At 32.8% G+C, this 27024-nt stretch overlaps 1 protein-coding gene across 3 annotated transcripts in view; it reads right to left on the bottom strand.

Annotated features, from left to right (window-relative positions):
• The window catches only part of LOC130448088 (uncharacterized), a 128377-nt gene extending 102573 nt beyond the window's left edge, over positions 1-25804 (bottom strand). Inside the window, exon 1 of one of the 3 annotated variants that reach the window (XM_056785283.1) lies at positions 25578-25804. In XM_056785283.1, the coding sequence (XP_056641261.1) occupies positions 25578-25713 (136 nt within the window). In that variant the 5' untranslated portion in view covers positions 25714-25804. Of the gene's footprint in view, positions 1-20348; positions 20597-25577 lie in introns of those variants that run through there. The other 2 variants (XM_056785284.1, XM_056785285.1) reach the window with 2 other exon arrangements.
• Between the last annotated feature and the right edge of the window lie 1220 nt (positions 25805-27024).

Below are 27024 nucleotides of genomic sequence, written 5' to 3'. Positions count from 1 at the left end.
GTACGGATGTTGGACCATGGATGCAGCCACTGAGAAGAAAATTGATTCGTTGAATATCTCGGACAGAACATAAGACAAACATAGAGGTCCTACAGCAATTGAACTAGTGACATCTCTAAGATACTTGGGCACGCTCGTCAACTAGCAATGCGACCCAAATCTCGAAATCAGATCAAGAATTGACCAAGCGCGGAAAACCCTAAACAACACGAGGATACTTCTGGTAAGCCGCAACCTCAACCTGAAGCTCCAGACCTGAATGTTTCGCTGTTACATCTTTCTTATTATTCTGTACGGACGTTGGACCATGACTACGGCCACCGAGAAGAAAATTGATGCATTCGAAATGTACATCTACAGGCGATTGCTGCGGATATCTTGGAGGTAACATAAGACAAACATAAAGGAACTATCCACGACAATGAAGGAGAGAAGGACATATAATGAGAGGGGAGCGATATGAGATTCTCCACCTGATAATAGAAGGGGAGATCGAAGGAAAACGGTCGGTTGGCCGTAGACAAAAGACTTGCGCAGATGGCTCGGACAGAGCTGCGGTTTCTCGTGCGGTAATCGCCATTTGGATTACCAACGTCCGTAGGGAGACGGCGTGGTAAGAAGAAGAACAAGGAAAAACAGTTTGAGAGCGTCCATCATAATCAAATCGTTTGAAATTAGCTGTAATATTTGAATTTTAAAAAAATTAATTATGTCTCTGGGGCGAGTTTAATAAAAATAATTATAATGCAAATGTAACTATTGACCTTTAAAAGAATGTTCACACCTCTTTTCGACTATCAAAACACAACAATTTACACGTGATATATTTATCTGTATATCGATCAACTCGTAAATTTTAGTTACATAAATTAGTTCAGCGTATAATTAAATTTATTCCATCGATAATGCAATAATTTAGTACTTAGTAATTTAGTACTTGATTATGATGTAACACAATAGGAATACACTCGTTTGGGCTCGGTCAAACGAAAATACAGGAAATGGAAACAATCGAAAACAAAGCACGAACTTGAATACGGATCTATCAGAATGCTGTAACGAATTTATCTTAACAAGATTCGACGGTATTAAAATTATTTTCGCTCTATAAATAAATAATGGCTTGGATAAACATGTTTCTATACTTAATAAATAGTTATTTATGCAACAAGTGCAAAAAGTAAGTGTCAAATTTGTCAAATAGACATAAAATATTATAAGACACATAACGTTAAGCACAATTTAGGTTTGAAAATGACTAAGATGGACAAGTACTTGTATAAACTATAGAATATGCATATATTTTGTAAAATTATAATTATCACAGTTGACTTTAGGTTATCTATACAGAGTGTCCCACGACGAGTTGAAACTATCTGTATATGGCTTCCGATTCTAGAGGAAATCGACTGTAACTTTGTTAGTTTAAATAGAACACCCTGTAAATTAATACATTTTTGAAATTTACGTAAAATTTTAGTATACTTTTGTCTAAAAACTTTTTTCGAAAAATGCATACTTTTCGAGTTATTAATTTTTTTGTAAAAAAATTGACCGTTGCAGCGGACCCTTATAAATTATTTTTTTACGAAGATACCCTTAAAGATATAGAAATGGTTTCTATTCGGTTGCTTTTAGCAAGGTCAGACGTATTTGAATCTATGTTGAAAAATTTTTTATTATATACAGGGTGTGTATAAAAAGTGTTCAAAGTTTAACTTCATAAATATCAAATTTCTTTATTTTTTTAAATAGAACCACCCGGTTTTTTCTATTTTAATGCATTAAGTGATAAAAAATAAGGCAAACTCATGTATACTTTCTTATACCTAAACCTTATCGTTATCCAGATATTAAATGTTTTCTGCAAAATTTTTAGAGATGCAGGTGTGGTGTTACCTATTATCTCTCAAAATTCGAAGGGGAAATGCTTGAATACCTGGCCTAAAAAGGCGATAACAGTTACCACTGACGAAGACGATGATTTCTTGGTGTAAGGATCAATAGTTGAGAATCCGAACACAAGCTCCAGAATAATTTTCAGACATCCTGTATTCCGATTGTTAGAACGCTCAAATATAAACCGTATCATATAATATGGTGATGAAATTTGCTATAGAATAGTCCAGTGAATGATCATAACTTTCATTATTACGAGGATATATTCTTAGCCTAACCAGCCTAACACAATTTCAATATCAAAATATTTTATTACTCTATATATTCTCCTCTTAATTGGATATATTTATTAAAGCGAACGATGAATGTTTCAAGTAAACAACTCAAAAAGCACTCGTATTTCAACACGTTCCAGTACGTTCACCATTAGAAATGTCAAAATTTATTATGTCAATGTCAAATTTGACATATTCATATCAGTGTTGACATATCGCAAGATTGAGGCATAAACATTTGACTGTCGAAAATATTAGTTCGCTCGCTTTGATGTGCCAAGAAATGGTGTTTCAAGATGAGTCAGATCCAGTAAAAGTTGTTCAAGCATGAAGCACTTCAAGCGCTACAAATGGTCAACTTTTTTTTGGAATAGGTGTATATGTTGCCACTGCATTAGACCAACGTGGAACGGACAATTCTGAATGGTACACCAGCATTTGTTTGCCAGAAAAAATCAGGGAGATCAATCACAGAAGACGAAGCTTTCTCCACCACGAAAATGCGAGTTATCACTCATCAATTTAAACAAAAACGTTTTTAAACATTCAAAATATGATTTGATGGGTCATCCGTCGTATAGTTCTTGTTTAGCACCTAATGATTTCTTCTTAATTCCACAGATCAAAAATAAATTACGAGGTCAACGTTTTTCTACACCCGAAGAAGCACTTGATGCTTTCAAATGACATTTATTGGAGATACCTCGAACGGAATTGGCTCAAACACAAGCAAAAGTGTATTGAACTTAATGGAGAATATTTTGAAAACCCATGAAGCCATACCCGACGATAAATATTTGTGTTTATTTATCTATCTTTAACTTAAATAGCAACCTTAGCTGATTGCAGCTAAATCTGATTGGCCACCGTAAGTAGGCATTTTTATTACACGCGTTGTTTGTTGTTTAGGTCGCTCTGTTTGTTGAATGGATTAGATAACTCCCCACTAACAATTTAATTATATATGAAAAATATTATTTTACGTCCTTCATATTCTAAAATATATGACAAACTAATTCAAATAGATCTTTTCTCTTTCAGTTTATATTTTTTGCCTCCCAATATATGTATTGACCTTTACCAAAATAACTGCGTATTTTCTTATAAACTATATAAAAACATTCATGCAATTTCAATATTTTCGCAAAAATTTATGGCCGTATTAAGAGATAATGAGTCGATTTGTGAACACGTGTATCCGGTAGATAGACATTCCATCAGTTATATCGCTATTAATTTATTCGATGTTTCTGTTTGATAAATAATTCGTCTTGCAAAAAAGATATTATCAGGTGATGTTGAATCCACTAATACGCGGCGATAACTACCTGATTTTTTTCCTGAAATATCAAACATTCCAAAAATTCACGTAAGAACCACACCCAAGGTTGATATTAATATGAAACGTGATTTATTATTCGTAGATTTGTACTTGTATGGAATAATTCTTCGAAAGTTTTTATATTATAATTAGGTTTTTCTCAACAGTGTGTCCGTTATAATTGAAAACATATACAGTGTGATTTATTTAAGTGACGAGTGCGTACTAAAACCTTATTACTAATGCAAAACTTAGTACGGTAATTTGAAGTTTCTCGCCAAAAACTTGAAACTAATAGTATCAGCTTCATAATAATATAAAATATTGTGATGGTTTTGGCTCTCACAGTACAATAATATATTATGATCCGTAACTACCCTTTTTATGTTTGTTTACAACAGTGTTAATTAGTGGTAACTGACCCATATCAAAAGGTTTTCTACCTAACCCATCAATATATCGACGGTGTTGTAAGTTTTTGGAGGTACCTGTAACCTGATGAACTGGTTCACCAGCCAGGAAATAGAGCGCAGCCGTAGCTGTACCTACCCGCCTCTCAATCACCTGTTTTCCTATTAAATGAAAGAAAACAAAAACAAAGAAAACACAACAAAAAAATTCTTCAAACATGGAAAGAACTGTTTTTGATAATTATTTACAATTGGGGCTCCACGCAAAAATCATTCCATAAAATTTTTGCCTGTAGCCCCAATTCTAAATAATTACCCTGTTTTATTTTAGAATGGAACTTTCCTCTTTTTTCTTCTTTCTTCAAATCCATGGTCGTTTGTTTTTTTTCAGCGTGAATCAATGCAATCTCAAACTAATTACCAACCCAGTCCTGTAGAGAAGCGACTCCTGTATCAAGACCCATTTCCAATGAATCCTCCTCACCATAAAAAATTTTCCTCATCCCACCCAAAATAAATCCAACGAATCTCAGTTAAACATGAATGAATCTGCTGTTTCCAGAGTGGATTGTCGTTACCAAGAGACTGGTAACTTTCATCGAAGATGCGGTTTCGAAAGAAAAATATACACATCCAAGAGAGATGATCGATTCATTGTCAGAACATCACTGAGAGTTCAAGTCCAACCAGAGCTCAGATGAACGCGAATAACTGTGAGTGGCTGGACATTTGGAAGAGACAAAAAGAACAGCTATTGGCACCAAATTAGAGAAGAACACGTTAATTGAACTGACGAGCAAGGGGGCTCTGTTATCTTGTGTGTCTGCATGGTAGCGATTGAAAAGAACGAGTTTCCAGAAGACCTGTAGTGTTAGATAAAAGAAAACGTGACTTTTGGAGAAGATTGAGCGAGAGGATTAACAACGAACCGATACATAGAAGGAATTTTGGGGGATTACGTCGTTGCTTGCCTCATTTTCATCGGCAAAAACTTCATTTTCATGCATGATTATGTCCATAGTTAGAAAGAAATTTGGCCAGTGAGTGAGTCTGCTGTTTCCAGAGTAGCCCCTCGTTACCATATGATTAGTAACTTTCATCAAAGATGACGCTCCGTAAGAAAAAGGTGCATGTCCAAGAGAGATAGCCAATTAACTTTCTGCACAACGCTGAGAGTTCAAGTCCAACCAGAGCTCAGAGAAACGTGAATTGCTGTGAGTGGTTGGACAGTAGGAAGAGACAAAAAGAGCAGCTATTGACCCCAAATCAACCCCATAGAACACGTTAATTGGACTGACGAACACCGTTATCTTGTCAGATGAAAGCAGAGTGTGTCTGCATGGTAGTTATAGAAGAGAACGAGTCTCCAGAAGAAGTGTAGTGTTAAATAAAAGAAATCGTGACTTTTGAAGGAGGTTCCTGGTGATGGAAGAGAGGATTAACGGCAAATTGATACAGGAAGGAATTTTGGGGGATCACGTCGTAATGCATGACTATGCCTGTACACATATTGCAGATTATATATACGATTAAATGATGAAAATCAAAAAAAATATAACTCGAGCTGATGAAAAAGTGTTGACGGTAGATTTGATAGAAACAAATCATATGTGATCCACACAATTCCCGACAATAGACAAAAAGTTTGGTAAACTTGTTTAATTGGTCAGTTTATATAAATTTTTGATAAATTTAATCTAATATTGAAAAAATAGTTTTCTTCGTACCGCATATGCTTTGGGCCGAAACCAATAATATAACAAACGTAGCGAAAGTTAACCTGTATAAAGTGACTTTTTCGTCATATAATCTCATATGAGGAAGCACTACGTTTTACTCGACCTTCTTTTATAGAAAAACATAAATGTTGAAAGAGTGTTAACTAGCATGTCTCATTAAGTAATCTCCCGCGAAGAAAACGTCTCAAAAAGGCAATTACGACAAATCATTAGCTCGCGGTTTAAGAAATTTCCATACCACAGACAAGTTATACAGAATTATCTTCTTAACATACTTTTTATTTCAATTCTCGGTAATTAAGTTAACAATTTAACGAGATATTCAGGGTGATTCTTTGGGAGTTTCAATTAGAAATTTTAGAGAAACTGGTTATTTGCAGGGTGCGACATCTAAGGGCTCCATAAAATCATGTTCGGTGAAAATATAGAAAAAAACGTACCTCCATGTAGTGTCTTTAAGGGGGCATCTCATGACACAATTCGTAACATTTACAGGGACAACCTGTACAATCTAAAGGTAGCGAAACAACGGAATTTTTCAATTGATTTTTTAACAAAAAGATACTCTTTGTTTAACTTGATTGAATTTATGGTTTAAAAGGTATGCACACGCCAAGAAAACCGATATAAAGAAAACAGAAAATTATCATAAATTGTAATTATTTATTCAAAATCAAACATTTCAAATAGAATTGCATCATGTCAAATATCGTGTACATACACGAGAAAAAATCGAAATGTGGAAAAATTAGTTGGTTAGCCTACAACTTATCAAATAATTTGATTTGTAGTTACTGAAAATTATACTTCGTCTAGTAACAGCAAAAAGATTGCCGCCTGTTTTATGCATATCATCGCCTCCAGAAGAATATACGTTTCGACGTATCGGCATCGCTTCTAGTGGTGGAGACATTCTTCGATTAAATCAACTTGGAGGATGGAAATATTGGAAATCCACTGCTGTTGCCGAAGGGTATCTTTTAAGACAAAAATAAATTGTGCCTCACGAATTTTACAAGAAACTAATAACAACAGTTTCAAAATCAACCTTCTACGTTGCAAATATCGAAAATTCACATGGGTCAACCCAAAATTAGTTTTTCTTAATATGGTTGTCTTCAATTCAATCATTTGCGTTCGTTATTAATTGTAATTTACCGAAAAAGCTTAATTAAAATATCCCAAATATTTATTTGAATTTTATTTGTTTGTATAGGGTCGTAGAGAAAATAATGAATGCAACATGTGCATAAAGTGTCTTTTTATCACGTTTGTGTCACGTCAGGTCAAGGTTACTATCATTACAAGAACAAACAACGTAAAATCTAATCGTCAACTTTAAATTATTGATCTATCAAACTTTGGAATGTTGAATAAAATACGATTCGTTCAAAAACTTTATTCAAATATATAACAATCTAATCTAAATCTTTCAAATGAATACTAAAAGTTTGTAGTATTTGAAATGTTACTACTTCCATTACCAGTTGCTACAGTTGATTTCCATTCCACTTGCCGTTTGATTTGATCGATTGCTATATCACTGTTTTCGCCATAATATTCGCGTATCCCGTGTACTTCACACGATTTTATCATTTAAGATTATGTACAATTTTCGAGGGACATAACCCAAAATCACTTGATTGATGTACTTTCCCTTATCATACAATAAGAAAGCTTAACACTCAATCACCCAATCTAGATTCATTCTTTGTTATAAAAATTTGACATTAAAACTTGATGAATGACTTCACTGAAAAAGAGCACAGATACGAATAGATATATAGTTCTTCCAATATGAATTGCAGAAGACAGTTATGCAAGTAACAATCAATATTTCATAAAGACGCACGGCACTCATATCAAACTAAGAAATGAAAAATAATATTCACGCCCCGTAAAAATTCGGTGAACAACAGTCCACGTGGACTTATCATCTCCACTGTTTACCAATGAAAACATCGAATCGTAAACATAAATGCATTTCTATTGTCCGAAGCTGTCTGAAGGGGTATGTACACAATTTCTTCGAAATATTCATGTCAGACAGTATGTGATAAGCAGTGGGGTCGTTAAAGTTAATATAAGCAAACTTAAAATCAGAATTAAGAAAATGTAATCAATCTCCAGAACTGAGTGAAGAGGTTGTAGAAAGAAAGTTCTAGTAGCAGACCGCGAAAGGCTTTAGAAAGACTGTGTTGAACATGTTATCAGAGAAGATGAGTATGTATATATTTACAACCCTTCATAATTCAATCAAATGATGACTCTAGTTCACATGATTCTAACTACCATGATGATTTATAAAGAATTTATTTTCCTTTATGAATTTTGTTTTCTTTTCCAGAAAAAAAACGAATGGGTTACAAAAAAAGCTCATTTCACGTCTGGTACCCGGTTTAAACCAAACTCCCTTACAGGCAGGTACATTTTACTCGTTTATTTACGTTTTATAATTCAATATTCAGTTGTAGCAATAGCAATAGCAATACCAATAGCAATAACAATAATAAACAATAGCAAATAACAATAGCAATAACGAGGTATAATAATGATTTTTTTGTAAGTTTCAAGTAGGATTACAATTAAGTGCATCTGTCTAAATAACGGTGTCTAATGCCGTCCAATTTATAATGATAAGATGAGGTATCTACGCCTATGGTAGATCAAACAAAATTGTTGGCAAGGGTTTCGAACCAGTTTTTATAATCTGCAATTGATATTGGAAGAATTTCTTCTTCTTTGGGTGCCATCTTCTAACAAAGGTTGGCGATAACCCCAATAAAGTCATTTCAGTCTCTAGCCCTTCTTATCAGCGTTTGAAAATCTAAACCGGTCCACTCGCGAATATTCTGTAGCCATGAAGCCTGTCGTGTGCCACGTTTTTCCTCGATTTTTCTTCGATTTTCCCTTCAATCAGAAGTTGCAAAAGTCTGTATTTGTCATTTCTATATATGTGTCCCAGATACGAGGTTTTTCGAGTTTTTATTAATTCTATTAGTTCCTTGTCGTTGCCTATTCTTTGCAGGGAATTCTCAACATCCTCCGAAAGATCTACATTTCGAAAATCTCTAAGCGCCTTAGAGAGTTCACCTTAAAGGTCCAAGTCTCCGTTCTGTATAATAAGGTGGTTTATACATAGTATTTCAACATTTGGTACCAGATGTTAAGGTCGAGTGCTCGGGTTGTAAACAATTCACATTTTTAGAAAGACATTTCTTGTTTGCTCGATGCTCGATCTCATTTCTATATCTGGGTCTGTATCTTTTGTTATCCAACACCCCAGATATTTAAATTTCTAGACATTTTTGATGATTTACGTTGATAGACATGGGAAGATGGCTGGATGTTTTGGAGACAATAATGGTTTTGGTCTTTTTTATATTGATGTTAAGGCCATAATCTTCTCCTATAATTTTTATGCGATCTAACAATGTTTGGAGATCCTGTTCACTGTCTGTAATTAAGACCGTGTCATCAGCGTACCTTTTTCCTTTGATTTTAACACTTTCTCTTGCTTCATTTAACGCTTTGACAAAGACTTCTTCTGAATATATAATATATTGAAGAGTAGAGGAGACAACACGCATCCCTGTAGCACACCTCTTTTGATGCTGTATGGTTCTGTGTTGCCGGTTTGATGAATTACTTCACATAGAAAGTACACATATATAAATAGAGATACTTTACTAATATTTGCTATACAATATACCAAAGTACGTTAAGTATAATAATTTATTCGAAGAAATATTCTAAACGAAGTCGTCGTTCGTACTACCTGCGGCTTATGTATTCAAACCCGTGGCAGAATCTACAAGAAGCAAACCGGAGGTTGAGGAAAGTTAAACACGATATTTATCTTATTCAAATATCCGTAACAGAGAAAAAAAAGTAATAACAGTCCCGCTGCGAATGGCATAAAGTAGTTTAATAATACTAGAACTGTGTCTGAAGTGGAAAAAAATGATAATTCCTTCTTATAAAATTCAACTACATATTACATAACAAATTATATGTGCGGTGGATTCCTTTTAAGACGCGAGAGAAAGTATAATCCAATGTTTGTAGCCCGAGGGGAGTTCATGAATCAGAAAACGTTAATATGAATTTTTGACGCGTGTGTAACCTATAATTTTGAAAGATTTTTTTTTGAATTAGTCTAATAACTGATTTAAAGGTATTCGTTCTTTATTTTAAAACGTTAACCCGGTCGCGTATATGGAAAACCTGCTATACGTCCCCTTGCTTGTTTAGTTCTTCAAATATCAATTGCAGATTATAAAAACTGGTCCGAAACCTGTGCCGACAATTTTATTTTGATCTACCGTAGGCGTACATACCTCATTTTATAAATTTATTATTTTTATACGCAATCATTATAAAATATAATATAATTATAAATTATACTTCATTAATTTGCTACAACTGAATATTTATAATTATGAAACGTAAACAGACGAACAAGATGTACCTGCCTGTAAGGGCGTTTGGTTTAAACATAATGCCAGACGGTAAAAATCTAGCGTAGTCGACGATAATATAGATTCCAATGGCAAATGAGGTGTATAAAATGTTCGGGTCTCAAGCCCGACCGAGGGTTGTTAAACTACTCTGATGAGAAGTAATAACGTCGAAACTAGTCAGTAGTTACAACCTCTCCGTGTAATCGCCAGTGGAGACGTTGTAATTGATAAAAAATCGATTAATATCACGCTCTTCAGAGGAGTGGTAATTCAATATTAGTCGAGGCACTAGCCAGGAAAGTAGTTGTTTTCTCCTTTCATTCAGGCGTCAGTTGGCGTTGTGCTGCAGCCACGTAAACATTGATGCACCTGCCAAGTGTGAATTGCGAAAGGTGATTCGTTTTCTACAGGCTGTTTTGTACTCTACTTGAATTCATTGTTGGCAACTTTCTTTGAAGAGGGTATTGAAAAGCTTGTCCACAAATATGACAAATGTCTCAATCTCTTCGGTGATTATGTCGAAAAGTAACCGTAAATGCAACAACCTTTTGGTAACAAAATTATTGTTTTATATAAACTTGTCTTTTATTTATAGCCTATCGGAGGTCTTTGTCAGCTATATTATGAGCGTTTTCTTATTGGGAACGTGGTAATGAAACCCCAAAGTAGACTTATTCTAATATATTTTCCGAGCTTTCGAATACTTATGAATTTATAGTCTTGAAACTTATTAATTTAAAATTTTCACAAGAATTTATACAACTCAAAGCCAACACAAATCTCAATTCATTATTTCCCATACTATGAATACATACGTCTTCGAAAGCTCGGAAAATATATTAAAATAAGTCTACTTCGGTGTATGTGAATATATATAAGCGTTTTCTTATTGGGAACGTGGCAATAAAACACCAAACTAGACTTATTTCTATATATATATATATATATATATATATATATATATATATATATATATATATATATATTCTACCGTTTTTTTAAATATTTCTTCTTTGGTTTCTTATTTCTATTACAGTCTTTATGTAAATTTTTGTACATACGTATAGTGAGCTCCGACTCAGTTTATGATAATCCTTATCATCTCGAACGTTTCTACTGTGGGAAATTCTTTTAAAAAGAAGAACGCTTGCACTTTTCATTGAAATATTTCTTTCAAATGATTTTTTAATTAAAATTTTGAATTTCCTGTTGTTTGAAGTTCTCTACATTGTTTCCCTTAAATGACTATAACAGATTTTTCATCGTTCCATTCAAAATTTTCCAAAGTCAGACTAGAATTCACAATAGACCGCACACCGTATCTTGCAAATTGTAACTAAAATAAAGTCTTAAGCATAGATTCTCACTAAATAGAAAAACCTACAGCCTCCATTGAAGCTATGATAGAGAAAGCTTCACGCGTTTTGAAGAAGCTCAAGGTAGAAATAATGATACTTCGTCTTTGAAAAAGTAACCATGAGGAATTGAAAGTACATTGACCATTTTTCGTTGTGTGGGCATTATATTATTCACTATTTATAACAAAAAAAAAATTACCAATTAACTCTCGCTACGAACAAGAAGAATTTGAATGTGATGCCAACAAACATTAGTAGAGTTATTAATTTTTTACATGCATTATGTAATCGGAGATGAGATTTATGTATGTTTGGAGCATATGTAGTATTTTAACTTTACCGGGGGGTCATTATTTCTTCGAAAATTTCTTTATGTTGGTTATTATAATACAAGTTGAGGAAGTTAACCTTGAATATTTACTTTTCTAATTACAATATTTTCAAAAAAAACCAAAGTTTCATTTATCTTAAAATGTAAATATTTTTTGGGTAGTTTCATTTAATATTTATACAGAGGGACAGTTTAGAAGCCGATTTCTGAAGTGCAGAAGAAGTACAGATAATAATTTGTGATTAAAATTTTTTCTTTTATTATTACACGATCATAATTATAAAAAAATTATTTGAAAGTATGATTCATATGAATATTAAATTGTAAAACGTACAAAGACGAGTAAAATGTACCTGCTTGTAAGGGCGTTTGGTTTAAGCGGAGTAACAGACGTGAAATGAACCTTTTTTATACCCCATTCGTCTATTAGAACTTCGCTAGTCTTTTATCTAGCGGAAATAAGCTTGTCGTCATTGAACTATCCTTGACGATTCGGTTTTTGCCATCCGTTTAGTCAGTTTTTAGGGTTTAAAAAAACATGTTGACAAAACTTGCAATGTTTTTAAACTGATATAATTTAATTCTGGATAATCTACTGATCGCAGAGTTTCTAGCAGGACATGTCAAGGAAATTGTGTACATACGCCTTCTGACAGCTTCGGCCAATAGAAATGCACTTATGTTTACGATTCGATGTTTTTATTGGTAAACAGTGGAGATGATGAGTCCACGTGGATTGACGGTTTGTTAGATGTTCACCGAATTTTTCATTTCTTAATTTGGTATGAGTGCCTTCTACAATTGATATTGGAAGAACTATATCTACAAGGTAAAGTTCCAGTAGGTGGAATAAATAAAACAGAATTAAATTGCCGAATGTTTTCAGGACCTGCCACTTCGAAATGTTCCTTCTATAAAAAAGGTTTTTTTTCTATACCAGTCTACGAAACTTTTCAGACTACCCTTATACTTTTGACTGACGAAAAATCTTGCTTTTATATAATCAAATATTTAAATATAAAACATCCTTATAACTTTTTAATACACCAAGTATTTAACGCCATATTTTAATTTATTTAAAGAAATTTATGAATTAAATTATTGCACGCTGTCTGGCAGGAATATTTCAAAGAAATTGTGTACATACGTCTTCCGACAGCTTAGATTAATAGAAGTGAATTTATGTTTAGGATTCGATGTTTTCATTGGTAAACAGGGAAGATGATGAGTCCACTTGGACTGGACTGGAAATATTTATTGTTCCTCGCATAACTGTCTCCTGCAATTGATATTGGAAGCGCACATATTTTGTGAATGTAGTCAGAAATTTATCAAATTCTATAACTCCTTCTCATGATCTTCTTTTATATCTCCCTGATGCTAATTCTAACTTACACAGTTTCTTCTTCATGCCCGTAATTTTAGTAGAGCTTTGCAGTACAATTAATGACATCAAAAATAAATACTCATCTGGAACTGATGGACTTACATTAAAAATGTCTGCCCGATTGCACATTAAATCACCATGACAAATGTAAATAATATTATTTAAAAGTCAAGAAGATACTTTAGTATTATTTTGGTTTTACTAATCCTAGGCATTGAGTTCTATTAGATTTATTCTTTCAATTTGTGCAGCTATAGAAAAATTATAGTGTGCAACATGCAGAAAAAGTACTTTTCTCACTCGTGTAAAAAGTTGAGCTCTTCCCGCTTGTTACACAATATACTATTTTGAAGATGTTTTTCTTGGATCAACCCTGACCTCACGTCACTTCATAGGACCATATCTAATCACTATCATGGTGCAATTTTAATCCTCTCTGTCTCAACGTCCCATCAGGGATACGTGTGGTACGACTCAATTTAAGTGAATCTTCAAAATACAAAAGAGAGCTGTTAGATATTCACTTCGACTGAACAGCAGGGCTCATTTTTTTTTGAAAGATTAAGAATTCTGACTCGTCCTTCTCCAATATAATGAAATATCGTTACACGGCTATGCAGTTAGGAACGTGGAGCACGATCTTTAATACTTACTCCACGTGCAGAATTTGTTAAAAGCTCAATATTTTACAATTAAAAAAAATGCACAATCACTTGCCAATTAAAATCAAATCGATATAATATTTTCCCACATTCTGTATATTGAAATTTTATTTTATTTGTATATTTATTTAGTTATTTTTATGTTTGTTTTTTAGTTTTTACAACTTTTGTCTACAAATTGTGAGAATTTTTTGATAATAAAGCATTTTATAAAGTCGTACGATACATTCGAAAATTGTTCCGTAAGTGTTAATTGAATTATATTAAATATTGATAAAACTCGTAGCATCAAGCAGGGGTAAGAGGTTATGTAAAAGGCTACGTGCAGGAAGGAAGGGGTCCCAAAGTTGGGTTAAATTTAAATTAAAAAAGAACTAGAACTTTTGACAATGTAATTGAAAAAACGACTACTGATATGAAATCAATATGTTAATGTCAAAAAAAATAGCTACAGAAATCAATATGTAAAAGTTAAGTCAATTGTTGTCTTGTATTTGACAAATTCCGAAGTAGGTAGCTTGCATGGGTTTTCCGAAATGCTCGTTTCAGCTAGAATAATTTCAGTTTTCTGAAACTTCCGGTTATATTGGAAGTGGACTCAAACTTGTTATTTTGAACGAAATGCTATGGTTTTTCAATATAACTTTATACAAAGCATAATATGCCTAAACTCCACCATTTTTTAATTATTTCACATTTTCGAAATTTTTGGACACATGCAGCCCTCCATTAAGAAAATTATATTTCTAAGTATAAGTGAGTCAGGTTTAATATTTTCGGGATTTGGACAAATGGAATTTACAGCTTCGAATATCTGTGAAAACCTTGACAAAAATTTCTATAGGGTGTTCAGAAAATTGTGCAGAATTTCGCTATCTAAAAACTTAATTTTTTTAAATGACAACCCCTATTTTTTTACCATTGGTTTCTTCACTTTAAATTAAGGAGACTTCGTTAGAAAATTCATATATCTCAAATTAACGGTTCTTGTAGAAACTTGAAAAAACTTTTTGTCCCTCCAGACAACCGACAATTAAAAACAATGAAAATTTCAGTTTTTTCAAGTTTCTACGAAAACCGTTGATTTGAGAAATATGAATTTACTAACGAAGTCCCATTAATTTAAAGCGTAGAATCCAATGGCAAAGAGAAAAAGGGGGGTTACCATTTGAAAAAATTAAGTTTTCCAAGTTTTTCTACCACCATTTTCTAAACACTATATATAAATTTATGTCAAGGTTTTCACATAATTTGAAACCTGGTGGACTTTAGGCGTACTATCTTCTATATAAAGTTGTATTGAAATTTCGCGTAGATTCCAAAAATTTACTTCCGGTATAACTGGAAGTTTCAGAAAAGTGAAATTATTTTAACTGAAACGAGCATTTCGGAAAATCCGTGCAAGCAAATTTTCAGAACACTAGTCCTAGTACTTTCCCATATACATATCGATTCAGCTCGTCCTGAAGGACCCTGTATATTTACGTAAATTGAAAATCACTTATTGCATTTGAAAAAAATATTATACAGGGTGCAATATTCAATATGAATTCTCTAAATTCATTTTTCCGATCAACGAATTTCCAATTTTAGCTAATAACAATCGAATGCTTGATAAAAATTGAATGGACTGTGTTCCTCGAGGTATATTCATTATAATTCCGAAAGAATATTAAAAAGGATATTTATTTCTCACTCATGTAGTTTAAAATATTTCCTTTCTATGTAGTACTAATGATCGTTATTTATTTGAACGAATAAATTACGTAACGTTCAATCGTATAACTTCTGCGTTTAACATAAATAGCCTTTAGCGTTTTCGTAGAATATAATTTTAAGGCCGTTTTTGCGAGAAAAAAAGTTAATAATAATATTAAGAATGTGTAACTATAATAAACTGCACATGCATGGAAATGCAACTAACACTCAAAATTACACAGATTGACGCGCGTTTCGATAACCAAGTTATCGTCTTCAGAGAATGAAGGTAAACTAAAACCTTAAAAATACCCGCTAAGTAGGTTTTCCCGCTGGAATTATTTATTTATTGGTGTGAAATAAAGCAGCTAAGTCAAGTTAATAGGTTTTAGTTATCGAAACGCGCGTCAGACAGTGTAATTGTGAGTGTTGGTGTAGTAGTAGTGTAAACAGTGTGTTCATTGTCCAAATAAACTGAAAACGCTGATTAGGAAATTTATTATTAAACAGAAAATGGTTGACAATAAGAATATTTACAATGAAAAGTTGAAATACGTACAGAAATTATGTCTAGAATTTTCTTAATAATCTAAAGATTGAATATAGGATTGAAACTTTACATACCCTATATAGAAGGTTAAATTGAAACAACCCTCGTATATTTAAAATCCGTAGTTTCATGAGCATTTCTCATCTAAGGACTTTGAACTTTAGTTTTACGCATAAAAATATTATCTTATTTTTTTAAATCTTTTCTGTTCCGAGAAAAATTTATCTTATGATCACAATAACATATCAAGACGGTGAATCTCACTTTTTTTCGAGGTACGAATTTAAACTGTCTTTTGTGCAAGGTAAAGCTAGTGAATCCATTTAAAATAAAATATTCGGAATAATCCGTATTCATATAGCGTCTTTTCAAAGTAGAAAACTTATAAATGATTCTATGGAATGATGCATTTTCTGGATAATGTTTACGTAACTTTTCTTGGGTTTCTACTCATGTTTAATAAACATCAAATTATTTTCTTTCTGTGTTTACTTGGTTTTCAAATATCGAAACTGATCTAACAATTTCTTTTTTTTTCATTATTTTGACAAATGACAATAAAAACATGTCAAATACTTTCTTTTGATATGTCGATTATACATTCTTACATACGAGGATGGTCCTAGAAGTACCTGGCCTGACCTAGAGATGGCGGTAGTTGCTTGTAAAATACATAATCTATACAGCATATGTTTCAAGTTTGAAGGTTTTTGGTATTTGTTTGGCAGCTATCAATAGTGAACATTTTCAATGAATTTGTGAACATTTTATTTGAGGCCTCAGCCCAACCAATATAAAAGTTAAACTACATTCTACTCTGGGTGATACTGGTCCTTCATTATTAACAGTGAAGACTAATTGGTCGACCAAATGAGGTGACGACTCCACAAATGTTGAAAAAAATCCACAAAGAGGTACTAGATGATCGTCGATTGAAAGTGCGGGAGCTAGCAGATCTAGTAGGCATATTAACTAAACATTTGGACTTGAGAAAGCTGTGCGCAAGATGGATGCCGCGTTTGTTCACAATAGAACAAAAACAGCGTCGTGAGAATGTTTCCATCGAGTGTTTGGTAATGTTTCACAGAAATAAAACTGTTTCATAACCATAGATGGAGCGTGGCTCAATTACTTCACACTCGAACCAAAAAAGCAATCAAAACATAGAACTGGAGATGGAAAACCGAATCAAAAGAAGGTAAAGACCGTTCCATCTACAGGCAAGGTGATGGCATAGGTGGTTTGCGGTAATTTTCATTGAATATCTTTAAAAACGAAGAACTTATTGCTTTTTGCAACGTTTGAGCGTAGAAATCAGGTAAAAACGGAGCATTTGGTTGAAGTAAAGTGTTATTCCAGTTATTCCGAGAAAACAAGCAACTTTTGTTAGGTTTGGCTTGTCCCATTCAGTCGATTGTTGTTTAGGTTCGGGTTCTCATAACTACATAGACGTCTTTTGAAGCACCGCGATTGAATTTTTTCAGTATTTCTTTGCACCAATCGACATGAGTGTTTTTTTGAGCGATTTTCAAATTATGCGTATACAACGCGAAAAAACCCTCTAGATAGCTAAATGTTCTTCCTATATTGAATGTATGCGAGTGGAACTAATGCCCAAGTACGCCTCAATCTCTCAGTATGCTATATGAAGATCTTGAAACATCAGTTCATGCACAGCAACGATGTTTTCTGTCACAACAGCCGATTTTGGACGTCTTTCACGAAATTCATCCTGTAGCGAAGTGCGACTATCTGTATATAGCTCAAATAGCTCAAGTTTTGCGTACGTTAACCATTAAAAATGTCAAACTCTATGATGTCAATGTCAGATTTGACACAGTCACATCAGTGTTGCCATATTTCAAAACATAATTAGCAACCCTCGTAGAATTATACTTCCAAATGAAAAGAAAATGGCTAAAGACCTCGATATATTTAGGAAAGAAGACATCGACGCTATCCAAGAAATACTGCGTTCCCGAATGACCGGTATTGAAATTAAAATTTGATTGTTATTTCCAGAAAAACAACGAAATACTGAAACAAGCCTCGTCTTCAAAATCCAAGAGGGCGTTTTTACTAGAATCGTTGCTATACTATACAATTAGTCTATAGTTCCCAAAAAATCAAAAATATATTTAAAACTTGTTTTTTTTCTTCTTCTTTTATGGTTAACAGTCTCTCATAATGGATTATCGATAACGCCCCGTATATCGGGTCAATGTACCAACTCTTGAACCAATAATCCGAGGATTGTTTAAATAAATCAAATATTAAAACTGTAAACTCCATCAAGATGATACCGTATAAAAATAAATATCGATTAATAATTTGTTTATGACAAATTTTATGTCGTTCAACGGTTAACAGTGACAGAATCACAGTTGAGTGAAATCGCATATCTTCGTTTATCATTCTAGTTATTAGTAATTCGTGAATAAACTGATAAGATCAAGAAAGATACGAGGGAGGAGGCAGAAATAAACCGAATTATTCAACAGTATAAGTTCCTAGAGGTATAGAGAGGCATTTTTGAGATAACTACAAATTGAGTTTCTCAACTAACGGGGCAGAAAAATTGGATGAAAATAACAATTCAATTTTGATATTTCTACAATTGGAATTTCTCAAAAAAGCGAGGCGAAATTTTGCATTAAAACAACTTGCAATTTCATATATCTACAATATTTTCAAAACAAGGAGAGAAAAAACTGATTGAAAAGAACCTGTGTTTTTTTGAGATAAATACAAATCCAGTTTTTCAACAAACCGGACGAAAAAACTTGATGGAAGGAAGCAGCTTCAGTTTTGAGATGTCTTCAATTGGAGTTTCTCAAAAAAGGTGAGAGAAAAAATTTAATATAAAGAACTTGCAATTTGAGATATCTACAATTTAATTTTCTCATAAAAAGCAGGAGAAAAAATTGGATGAAATGAGCATTCATTATTTTTGAGATATCTACACTTCAAATTTCTCAGAAAAGCAAGAGAAAAAATTGATTTAGAAGAACGTACGTTATTTTTGAGATACTACAAATCCAGTTTCTCAACTAACCGGGCAAAAAAATTAGATGGAAAGAATGAATTTCAGTTTTGAGATATCTACAATTGGAGTTTTTCCAAAAAAAGGAAAAGAGCAAAATGAATGAAAATAATTTGCATTTTCAGATATCTACAAATCAAGTTTTCCCAAAACAGCGATAGTTAAAAAATGAATGAAAAGAACGTGTGTTATTTTTGAGATATCTAAAGATCGAGTCAATGAGCAGAGAAAAAAAATTGGATGAAACGAGCGAGCTTCAAATTTAATGAAAAAACTTGCATTTTGAGATATCTATAATTCGACTTCATATAACAAGCGAGTGAAAAAATTGGATGAAGAGAACAATTCAATTTTGTGATATCTGCAATTCGAATTTCTCAAAAAAGTGTGACGAAATTTTAAATGAAAAGAACTTATATCTACAATTCAAATTATTCCAAAACAAGAGGAGAAAAATTGAATGAAAAAAATGTGTGATTTTTTGGAGATATTTACAAATTATTCAGTTTCTCAACAAACCGGGCGAAAAAATTGGATGGAAAGAATGAGCTTCAGTTTTGAGATATCTACAATTGGAGTTTTTCAAAGAAGGGAAGAGAAAAAATTGTATGGAAAGAATTTGGATTTTCAGATATCTATAATTCAAATTTTTCCAAAATAGCGTAAGAAAAAAATAGAATAAGAAGAATTGGTATTATTTTTGAGATATCTACAAATCGAGTTTTCGGAAAAAACGAGAAAACAAAGGTGGATGATAAGAAATAACTTCACTTTTGTGATATACACAGTTCAAATTTCGCAGATAACTGAAAAAAATTGGGTATAAAGAGCGTGCCTTAATTTCAAGATATCTAAATTCAAGTTACCGAAAAAACCAAAAAAATAAATTTCAATTTTCGTATATTTTAAACTCGGTTCAGAAAAAGTTTAAAAAAAAAATTGGATGACAAACATGTTTCAAATTTTAAATTTAAAATAAAAAATCGAGACTATTTCTCATGTATGACGCATGTTTTTTAATAAAAATATTTTATACTCAAGAAACATCAATGCTCGGTTACGACAGTAACCTTATTGAGCCAATTATATGTGGGCAAAATTTTCAAGGCTGTAAAAATGTATAGTTACGTGTACATTTATATTACAATTAATGTCGCAAAACTTCCAACGGCGATTATTATAAACTACTTCAACACATGCAAATATACGTACTCTGACCTTGAATAATTCCGAAAATCACAATCAAATAACAATTTTAATGTAACTCACACTCACTTTTTGACGCGCAATGTATATCTAGAACTCGCGATGATATCCAAAAAAAAAGAAGATTAACGAATTAAACGTCTATGACGATCGACCTGTGTGTTCAATTTACCGATATGTCAACATCGCGAATATTTCGATACGACTGAAATCAAAACACGAGTTCTTCTCAACAATCTGTTTTTTTGCTATATAATTTGCATAATGACTTAGAATGACTGTCCCACTCTAAGAGTCACATACTTAACAACGTTGCCAAGTTTACGTAACAATCAGTAAGATCGTTCTCAAAGACAATATTATGTTTTTGCACGTTCTCGTTATTAACAATTAGATATTCGAAAAATACTAAATAATCACTATAATCTATTTATCGAAGAAAAATAGTAAATCAAAACATCAAAAACGCATAGTGCACGTGATCAGAGTTGAAAACGTCGAAGCCGAGCATGTACAGAATCGTACTCCACAATTAAGAAATAATTTGAGGTTTCATACAGCAGATTAATAATATAAATTATGAATAACTAGCTTTTACCCGCGGCTTGATTGAAATCAAGAGTTATAATTTCAAATTTTGGTTAAAAATTACTTTGACTCATCTATAAAACTTAACGGTTCACCAAGTAATGGAAGTAATGGAAGTGAAACAATTGGAGTTTTTCCAAAACAAGAAAAATAAAAAAATTTGCATTTTTAGATATCTATAAATCAAATTTTCCCAAAACAGCGAAAGAAAAAAATTAATGAAAAGAACGTGTGTTATTTTTGAGATATCTACTAATCTAGTTTGTCAATAATCAGGGCGAATGAATTGGATGAAACGAGCGAGCTTCAATTTTGAGATATTCTCAATTTTAAATTCTTGTTTGGATTAAAAATTACTTTGATCATCTGTAAAACTTAATAATAAAGTTTTGAAAGGCTCTTCTAGTTCACTACTAATGGAAGTGAAACTTTACCATTGGAACAGCACATTCTAATAGTTTCATCTTTCCATTTGAAAGCATCGCAATGGTGACATTTTTTATTCATTGAGCCAATAAAAATCAAAGGATGATTTTGATATTAAATTGGAAGATTATATTAAAACCTAGTACCATTAAATATCAACCAATCCTTACGCATGAAATTTCGACAGGGCTTAGTCTGCATTTCTGCATTATGAATTGTTCGCGATTCTTCGCGCCTGCGATTATTCTGGCGTTTCTATCGCTGTTATAGCTGCCTTCAGCTTAGCTTGTCTTTCTAAACGTACCTTCATACGAAGAGGAGTTTCAACTGCTCTCAAAACCCTTTTTTCGAGGCAATTTTAAAGAAAAAGACACAAAACATGTGTATTGAAATGAAATATTCATTTTTTACCTCAATGAACACATTTTCTTAGATGACATCAAGCTTCCACTGTAGTAACTATTTTCGATCAAATAAGAAGAGAATCAAATCAAAACAAAATGAACTTCTTAGATTTGATAACAAAAAGACAGATGACACCAAATAAAAGCTTTATATGTAATGGTTTTTTGAAACATTACCTGATGGGTTTTCTAATCTGGTGGAAAGTCCTTCCAAAAATGCTTGCCTTAAGAATTGTATGAAAGAGTCCACCTCAAGATGATCGCTAGTATATCCAGCGTTCATTCATGTTTCATCCAGGTAGTAAATTTTTCTATTATCTTCACGAAGTTTCCTGATTTTGCTAGGTAATTCCGCCTCCATGCAATTATTCATGCTTTTTCTAATAATAAATTATTACTTCGTCGTTTTTTGTATTGAAATTCAATCTCTTTTATCTTGCAAGTCCTCATTTCGTTAAAACTCCTGACGAAATCATCAATTAAATTGTTAATTATTTATCTTGGGTGAATGATTAGCTCTATACTCTCGAACGATTTGGCAGACACTTGAAAAAGGTACTCCCGAAATATTTTCCATTTTGAAAATAATATCATCAACAGTCTTGTCATCATTTTCTGTTTTTCGCTAGCGTAAATAACGATCTTTTTAGCTCACTTCTTATGCGGAGTATAGCTAATATCAACAACTTCATCAGCTGTATCCGTGTCAGACATATTTAAGAAAATTACCCAACAGATAAAAATAAACAATCTCACTGCACTACGATAATACGATTTTACCACTGATTTGGATCAATAACGATGCCGCGCCGCGTTTCGCCCGGGATGTTCACGTCATGATCATGCACTAATCATTGTTATGGTTCACTCATTTTCTTCAATAAATAGACTTTACAGATGAATACGATGCACTATAAATTGGATTAAAAGAAAACAAGTAAGTTCTAAAAGAAAAACGGACTCGCATACCGAAGTTTTTGTACAAATTAGTAGTTTGGAAATCGAATCAATCAGTTCATAGTAGATGTAGTATAAAACAATTTATTCATATTGATACTCGTGGAAATAAAGCACAACAAGTTAAATGTTCTGCCGATCAGGCGCTGTCCAAAACTTATTATATTTTCGTTGAACTTTTTTAATAGTCTTCTCCCTTTATTTTATAGTCTTCTCCCTTTAGAATCCCCTCAATTGTTACCAGGTCTCCAGTAGTCCTTCCTTGAAAATGTCCCCAAATTGTTACCGACTTAGCCTCTGCCGTGTTTCATTGATCACTGGGCCCGTGAATGAATTATGGGGTGATGAAAAACTTTTGACTGGTAGTGTAGATGGAGTTACTCTGATAATAAATATAATTAGGTGGGTAATTACATTTTGAGGTTACGTATTCAAGTAATTTCTCCACTGTTTTGCCAGTGCGACTTTTAATCATCATTTGTCAACGGTAAAACAATCCTTTTCTTTTTTCGTGTCATGTAAGCTAAATCGTACAATTCACATTTTCTACAAATGGCCACCAGTTTAACAAATAAATACGTAATATCCGGTTCAAGAATAAAAAACAACCGTAAATTGTCTTCCTTGAATACATACACATTATCGGCCACGTCATTCTTGTTAATTACCTTCATGAAAGCATACAATTTGTAGCATTCTACGAGGAGAGCTTCCGTTAAACGTAATCTGCTTGATTGGTAGAATAATTCACTAATTTCAATCTATTTACAAGAATCGGATCCCAAGTGTTATAACAAGCTCATCGACTACATAGACCGCGAAGCCGGTCTTATTCGATTATATTAATACGAGTGCTACTAATTAAGTTTTGAGATATGGCAACACTGATGTGTGTATGTCAAATCTGACATTACCATCATAAAGTTTGACATTTTCAACGGTAGATTTTACTTAGAACGTGAGCTGATCAACTCGCTTCGACTTTTGGTGATGAAGCACCACCTCGAGTCGCCGTGTTTGGCTGGTTTTTCGAATTCAATCGTGCTACAGGATGAATATATTGAAGGTCGTCTAAAATCGGCTGTTGTGCCAGAAAACATCGATGCTGTGCAAATCCACGAAGCGCTTCGAAGCAAATAGTCGCCATTTTCTTCGGAATAACTGGACGTATCGTCACCGTTCCATTAGAACAACATAGAACAGTTAATTATGAATGGAACACTAACATTTGTCTGCCAGAAGTGCTTGAAAAAATCGCAGAATTCTTCATCACGACAATGCGAGCTCTCACACATTAGTTCAAACAAAAACGTTTTTGAACATCCAAAACATCCAATTGATGCTTCATCCGCCGTATAGTCCTTATTTGGCACCCAATGATTGCTTATTATTCTAAAAGATCAAAAATAAATTGCCAGGTCAACGTTTTTCTTAACATGAAGAAGCGGTTGATGCATTCAAATCATAGCTCAATCGAAATGAACAAGGTTCAAACGCTTGCAAAAGTGCCTTGAACTTAATGGTTAATATTGTTACCAGAAATTTCACGAAATGGATCCTAAGGCCGGCCCTGTCCAGCTACTATGGAATGTTCAAAATTCTGTGAATTCGCACGGCGCTTTCACATTTTTTATAAATAGCGGAACTCGTTTGATGTATATAATTTTTTTATTACCAGGAGGTTTATTTACAGTATTTCTTCTGAATAATTTCTAGAAAAGTCTAGTTATCTATTTTTTCTTGTTGTAGAATATTATTTAAGTATGTAATTGATTTGTGTGAACGCAAGTAGTTTAGTTTTAAACAAATAGTCGTAGTGAAAACAACGAATTAGTAAAATTATTTAAGTAATATTTGTAAGTAAATTATTATAAGTTAAGTGTATTGTGTAGTGTGTAAATAATTTAAAAAGTAAGAGACATTGTTCATTAATTCACCTCACATATAGAAAGAGTGTAAATAAATACGAAAAGTGTTACAAAATTTTGTAAAACAACTATTAAAGAACCAATTTTTCGGCGTTTCCGAGACCGATCCAAATTTCCCACAATCACACTAGAATTCTCAATAAATTGCACACTACAACATGCAACTGAACAAAACTTTCAAGAATTCACAACTTGGACCAAGTTGGAATTAAAATATAATAAAATTTCTAACTTTTATTAGTAAATGTTTGAATATTAAAAAAAATATTATGTAATCGCACGCTGCTTTTGGTCTATCCAAACCTTTTTCTATGTCGTATATACTAACAAAGCCTCACATAAAAAGCTTCCAAAAACTGCGAGCAAACCAATTTCAGTATAACATGCAGGGACTCTTATAATGGTTCGATATTATTGCTCCATATCACCAACAGTTACAGTTGACACAAAAACTTTATAATGGAGAAAATTCAATAGAGACTTGACTTGTTTTTTTAATTGAATGAATAAAAAATATAAAATAATTGAAAAATTCAAGTTAATTAATGTCAAATTTTTTAATTTTCTTTATAAAATCTTTTGATATATCTTGAAGTGAGGGATCGGAAAATACTGATTTAGATGATAAAAATTTCAGTAATTATTTAGTTGGAGTTGCATTAGTCCGATTTCCTTGAAATTTTAGTATATTATACAGCTTTTTATGCTGAAATCTTCTTTTTCAGCATAAAAAACTGTACAACATACTAAAATTTCAAAATAAATTTATTAGGTTTCTATCTATTCGAACTCTATTTTCTAAGAAACAATCTGGCAACAAAGCATTATCGAAGCAGGTTATATTCAGATATCAACCGTAGGTGTCTATAAGGAGTAGAATATGCGCAAAACAAGCTGGCATTTAAATAATATAAATTAGCGGCTTCGCCTACCTGTATCTATAATTGACACCTCAGCATCGATTTTTTTTTTATTCAATGCCCTTGTCGAAAACTGACGGTACTCTCGATGTTTTCTACTTCCTCCGATCCGATATCGAGAAGCAATTACTTCGATATGAAAGCGCATACGCGAGATTATGAATAAGGCATTTTTTATAATACAAAATTACACGTTTATTGAAAAGCATTGACGGTATTAAGACGAAAGCGAGACTGACAATTTTTTCACGTAAACAATTCAAGGTGAAGCTAACAAATAATGAGAAAAAAAATTGATGTTGATACGTAAGTGGGAGGTCTGACAAATATCATCGTAACATTACGAGGGTGGTCTGAAAAGTATCGGAGTTGCTGCGGTTTTCTTGTCACTTGAAGTGTGATCAATTAAATGGCTGACGACAAGAGGTGATACATCCGCAGCTGTAACTACCCACCTGCTTATCTAGATAAACAAAAATCATGATGTGAGTCAGTTGAGTCGAGTAATCGAAGCGATACGGCTGGAGAAGGATTTTAATTGTACTGCGAAGAGGTGATTGTGAAGGTATTGTGCATTTGTTTGTGTCGTGTGCGTGCGATATCCATAATTGTTACGATTTTGTTAAAATGTCACAAAAACGTAAAGTTGATAATGAGTGTAGTAAGTTTTTAAGTCTAAATGAGAAATTGCATATTTTTTCATAGAATGGAAAGGTAAACCACTGTCATTGATTTGTAATCGAACAGTTGCTGTTTGTAAGGAGTTTACTTCAAAGAGACACTATGATACGAATCATATGTCAAAAATCGATTGTTACACTGAAAAAAATAAGAATCGACAAATTGCCATCCTCAATATCTAAGCTTCGATGTCAACAATCGATGTTTACTGAAGCCATTGTATAGAGAATATTCCATATACAATGCTAAAGCCAATACAGAGAGTGAAGATGCCCTGTTGCAAGTTTTATTATTGCATTAGAAATCGCGAAATAATCAAAACCTTTCACTGATGGGTGATTTTATTACAGACGGTATGCTGAAGTTGAAAGTTGCCGATGCTTCATTTCCAACTCAAAAGTCAATCATTCAAAATATTTCGCTATCAAGAAACGCCGCTGTTTCCAAAATAAACGATTTATATCAAAATTTGTTTCTTCAACTGAAGGAATAAATTAAGGAATTTGCAAACTTTTCACTGGCTGTTTACGAGAGAACTGATACTGTTGATACAGCTCAACTTATTTTTTTATATGAGGCATTAAGACAAACTTTGAAATAACTGGAGAACAACAGCAAATTATATTTATTCTTAAATTGAGCATTTGATAGCAGAATACGAACTCGACTGTAATATACTTAGCAACACAACTACAGATGGCGCTCCTGCGATGACTGGCAAACATTCGGACGTTGTAACTAAATAAATATCAGGGAATTTTGTGGGATTTCACTGTAT

Source organism: Diorhabda sublineata, chromosome 8 (genome assembly GCF_026230105.1).
Source record: "Diorhabda sublineata isolate icDioSubl1.1 chromosome 8, icDioSubl1.1, whole genome shotgun sequence".
Lineage (NCBI taxonomy): Eukaryota > Metazoa > Arthropoda > Insecta > Coleoptera > Chrysomelidae > Diorhabda > Diorhabda sublineata.
This window is presented reverse-complemented; position numbering and strand designations above follow the sequence as displayed.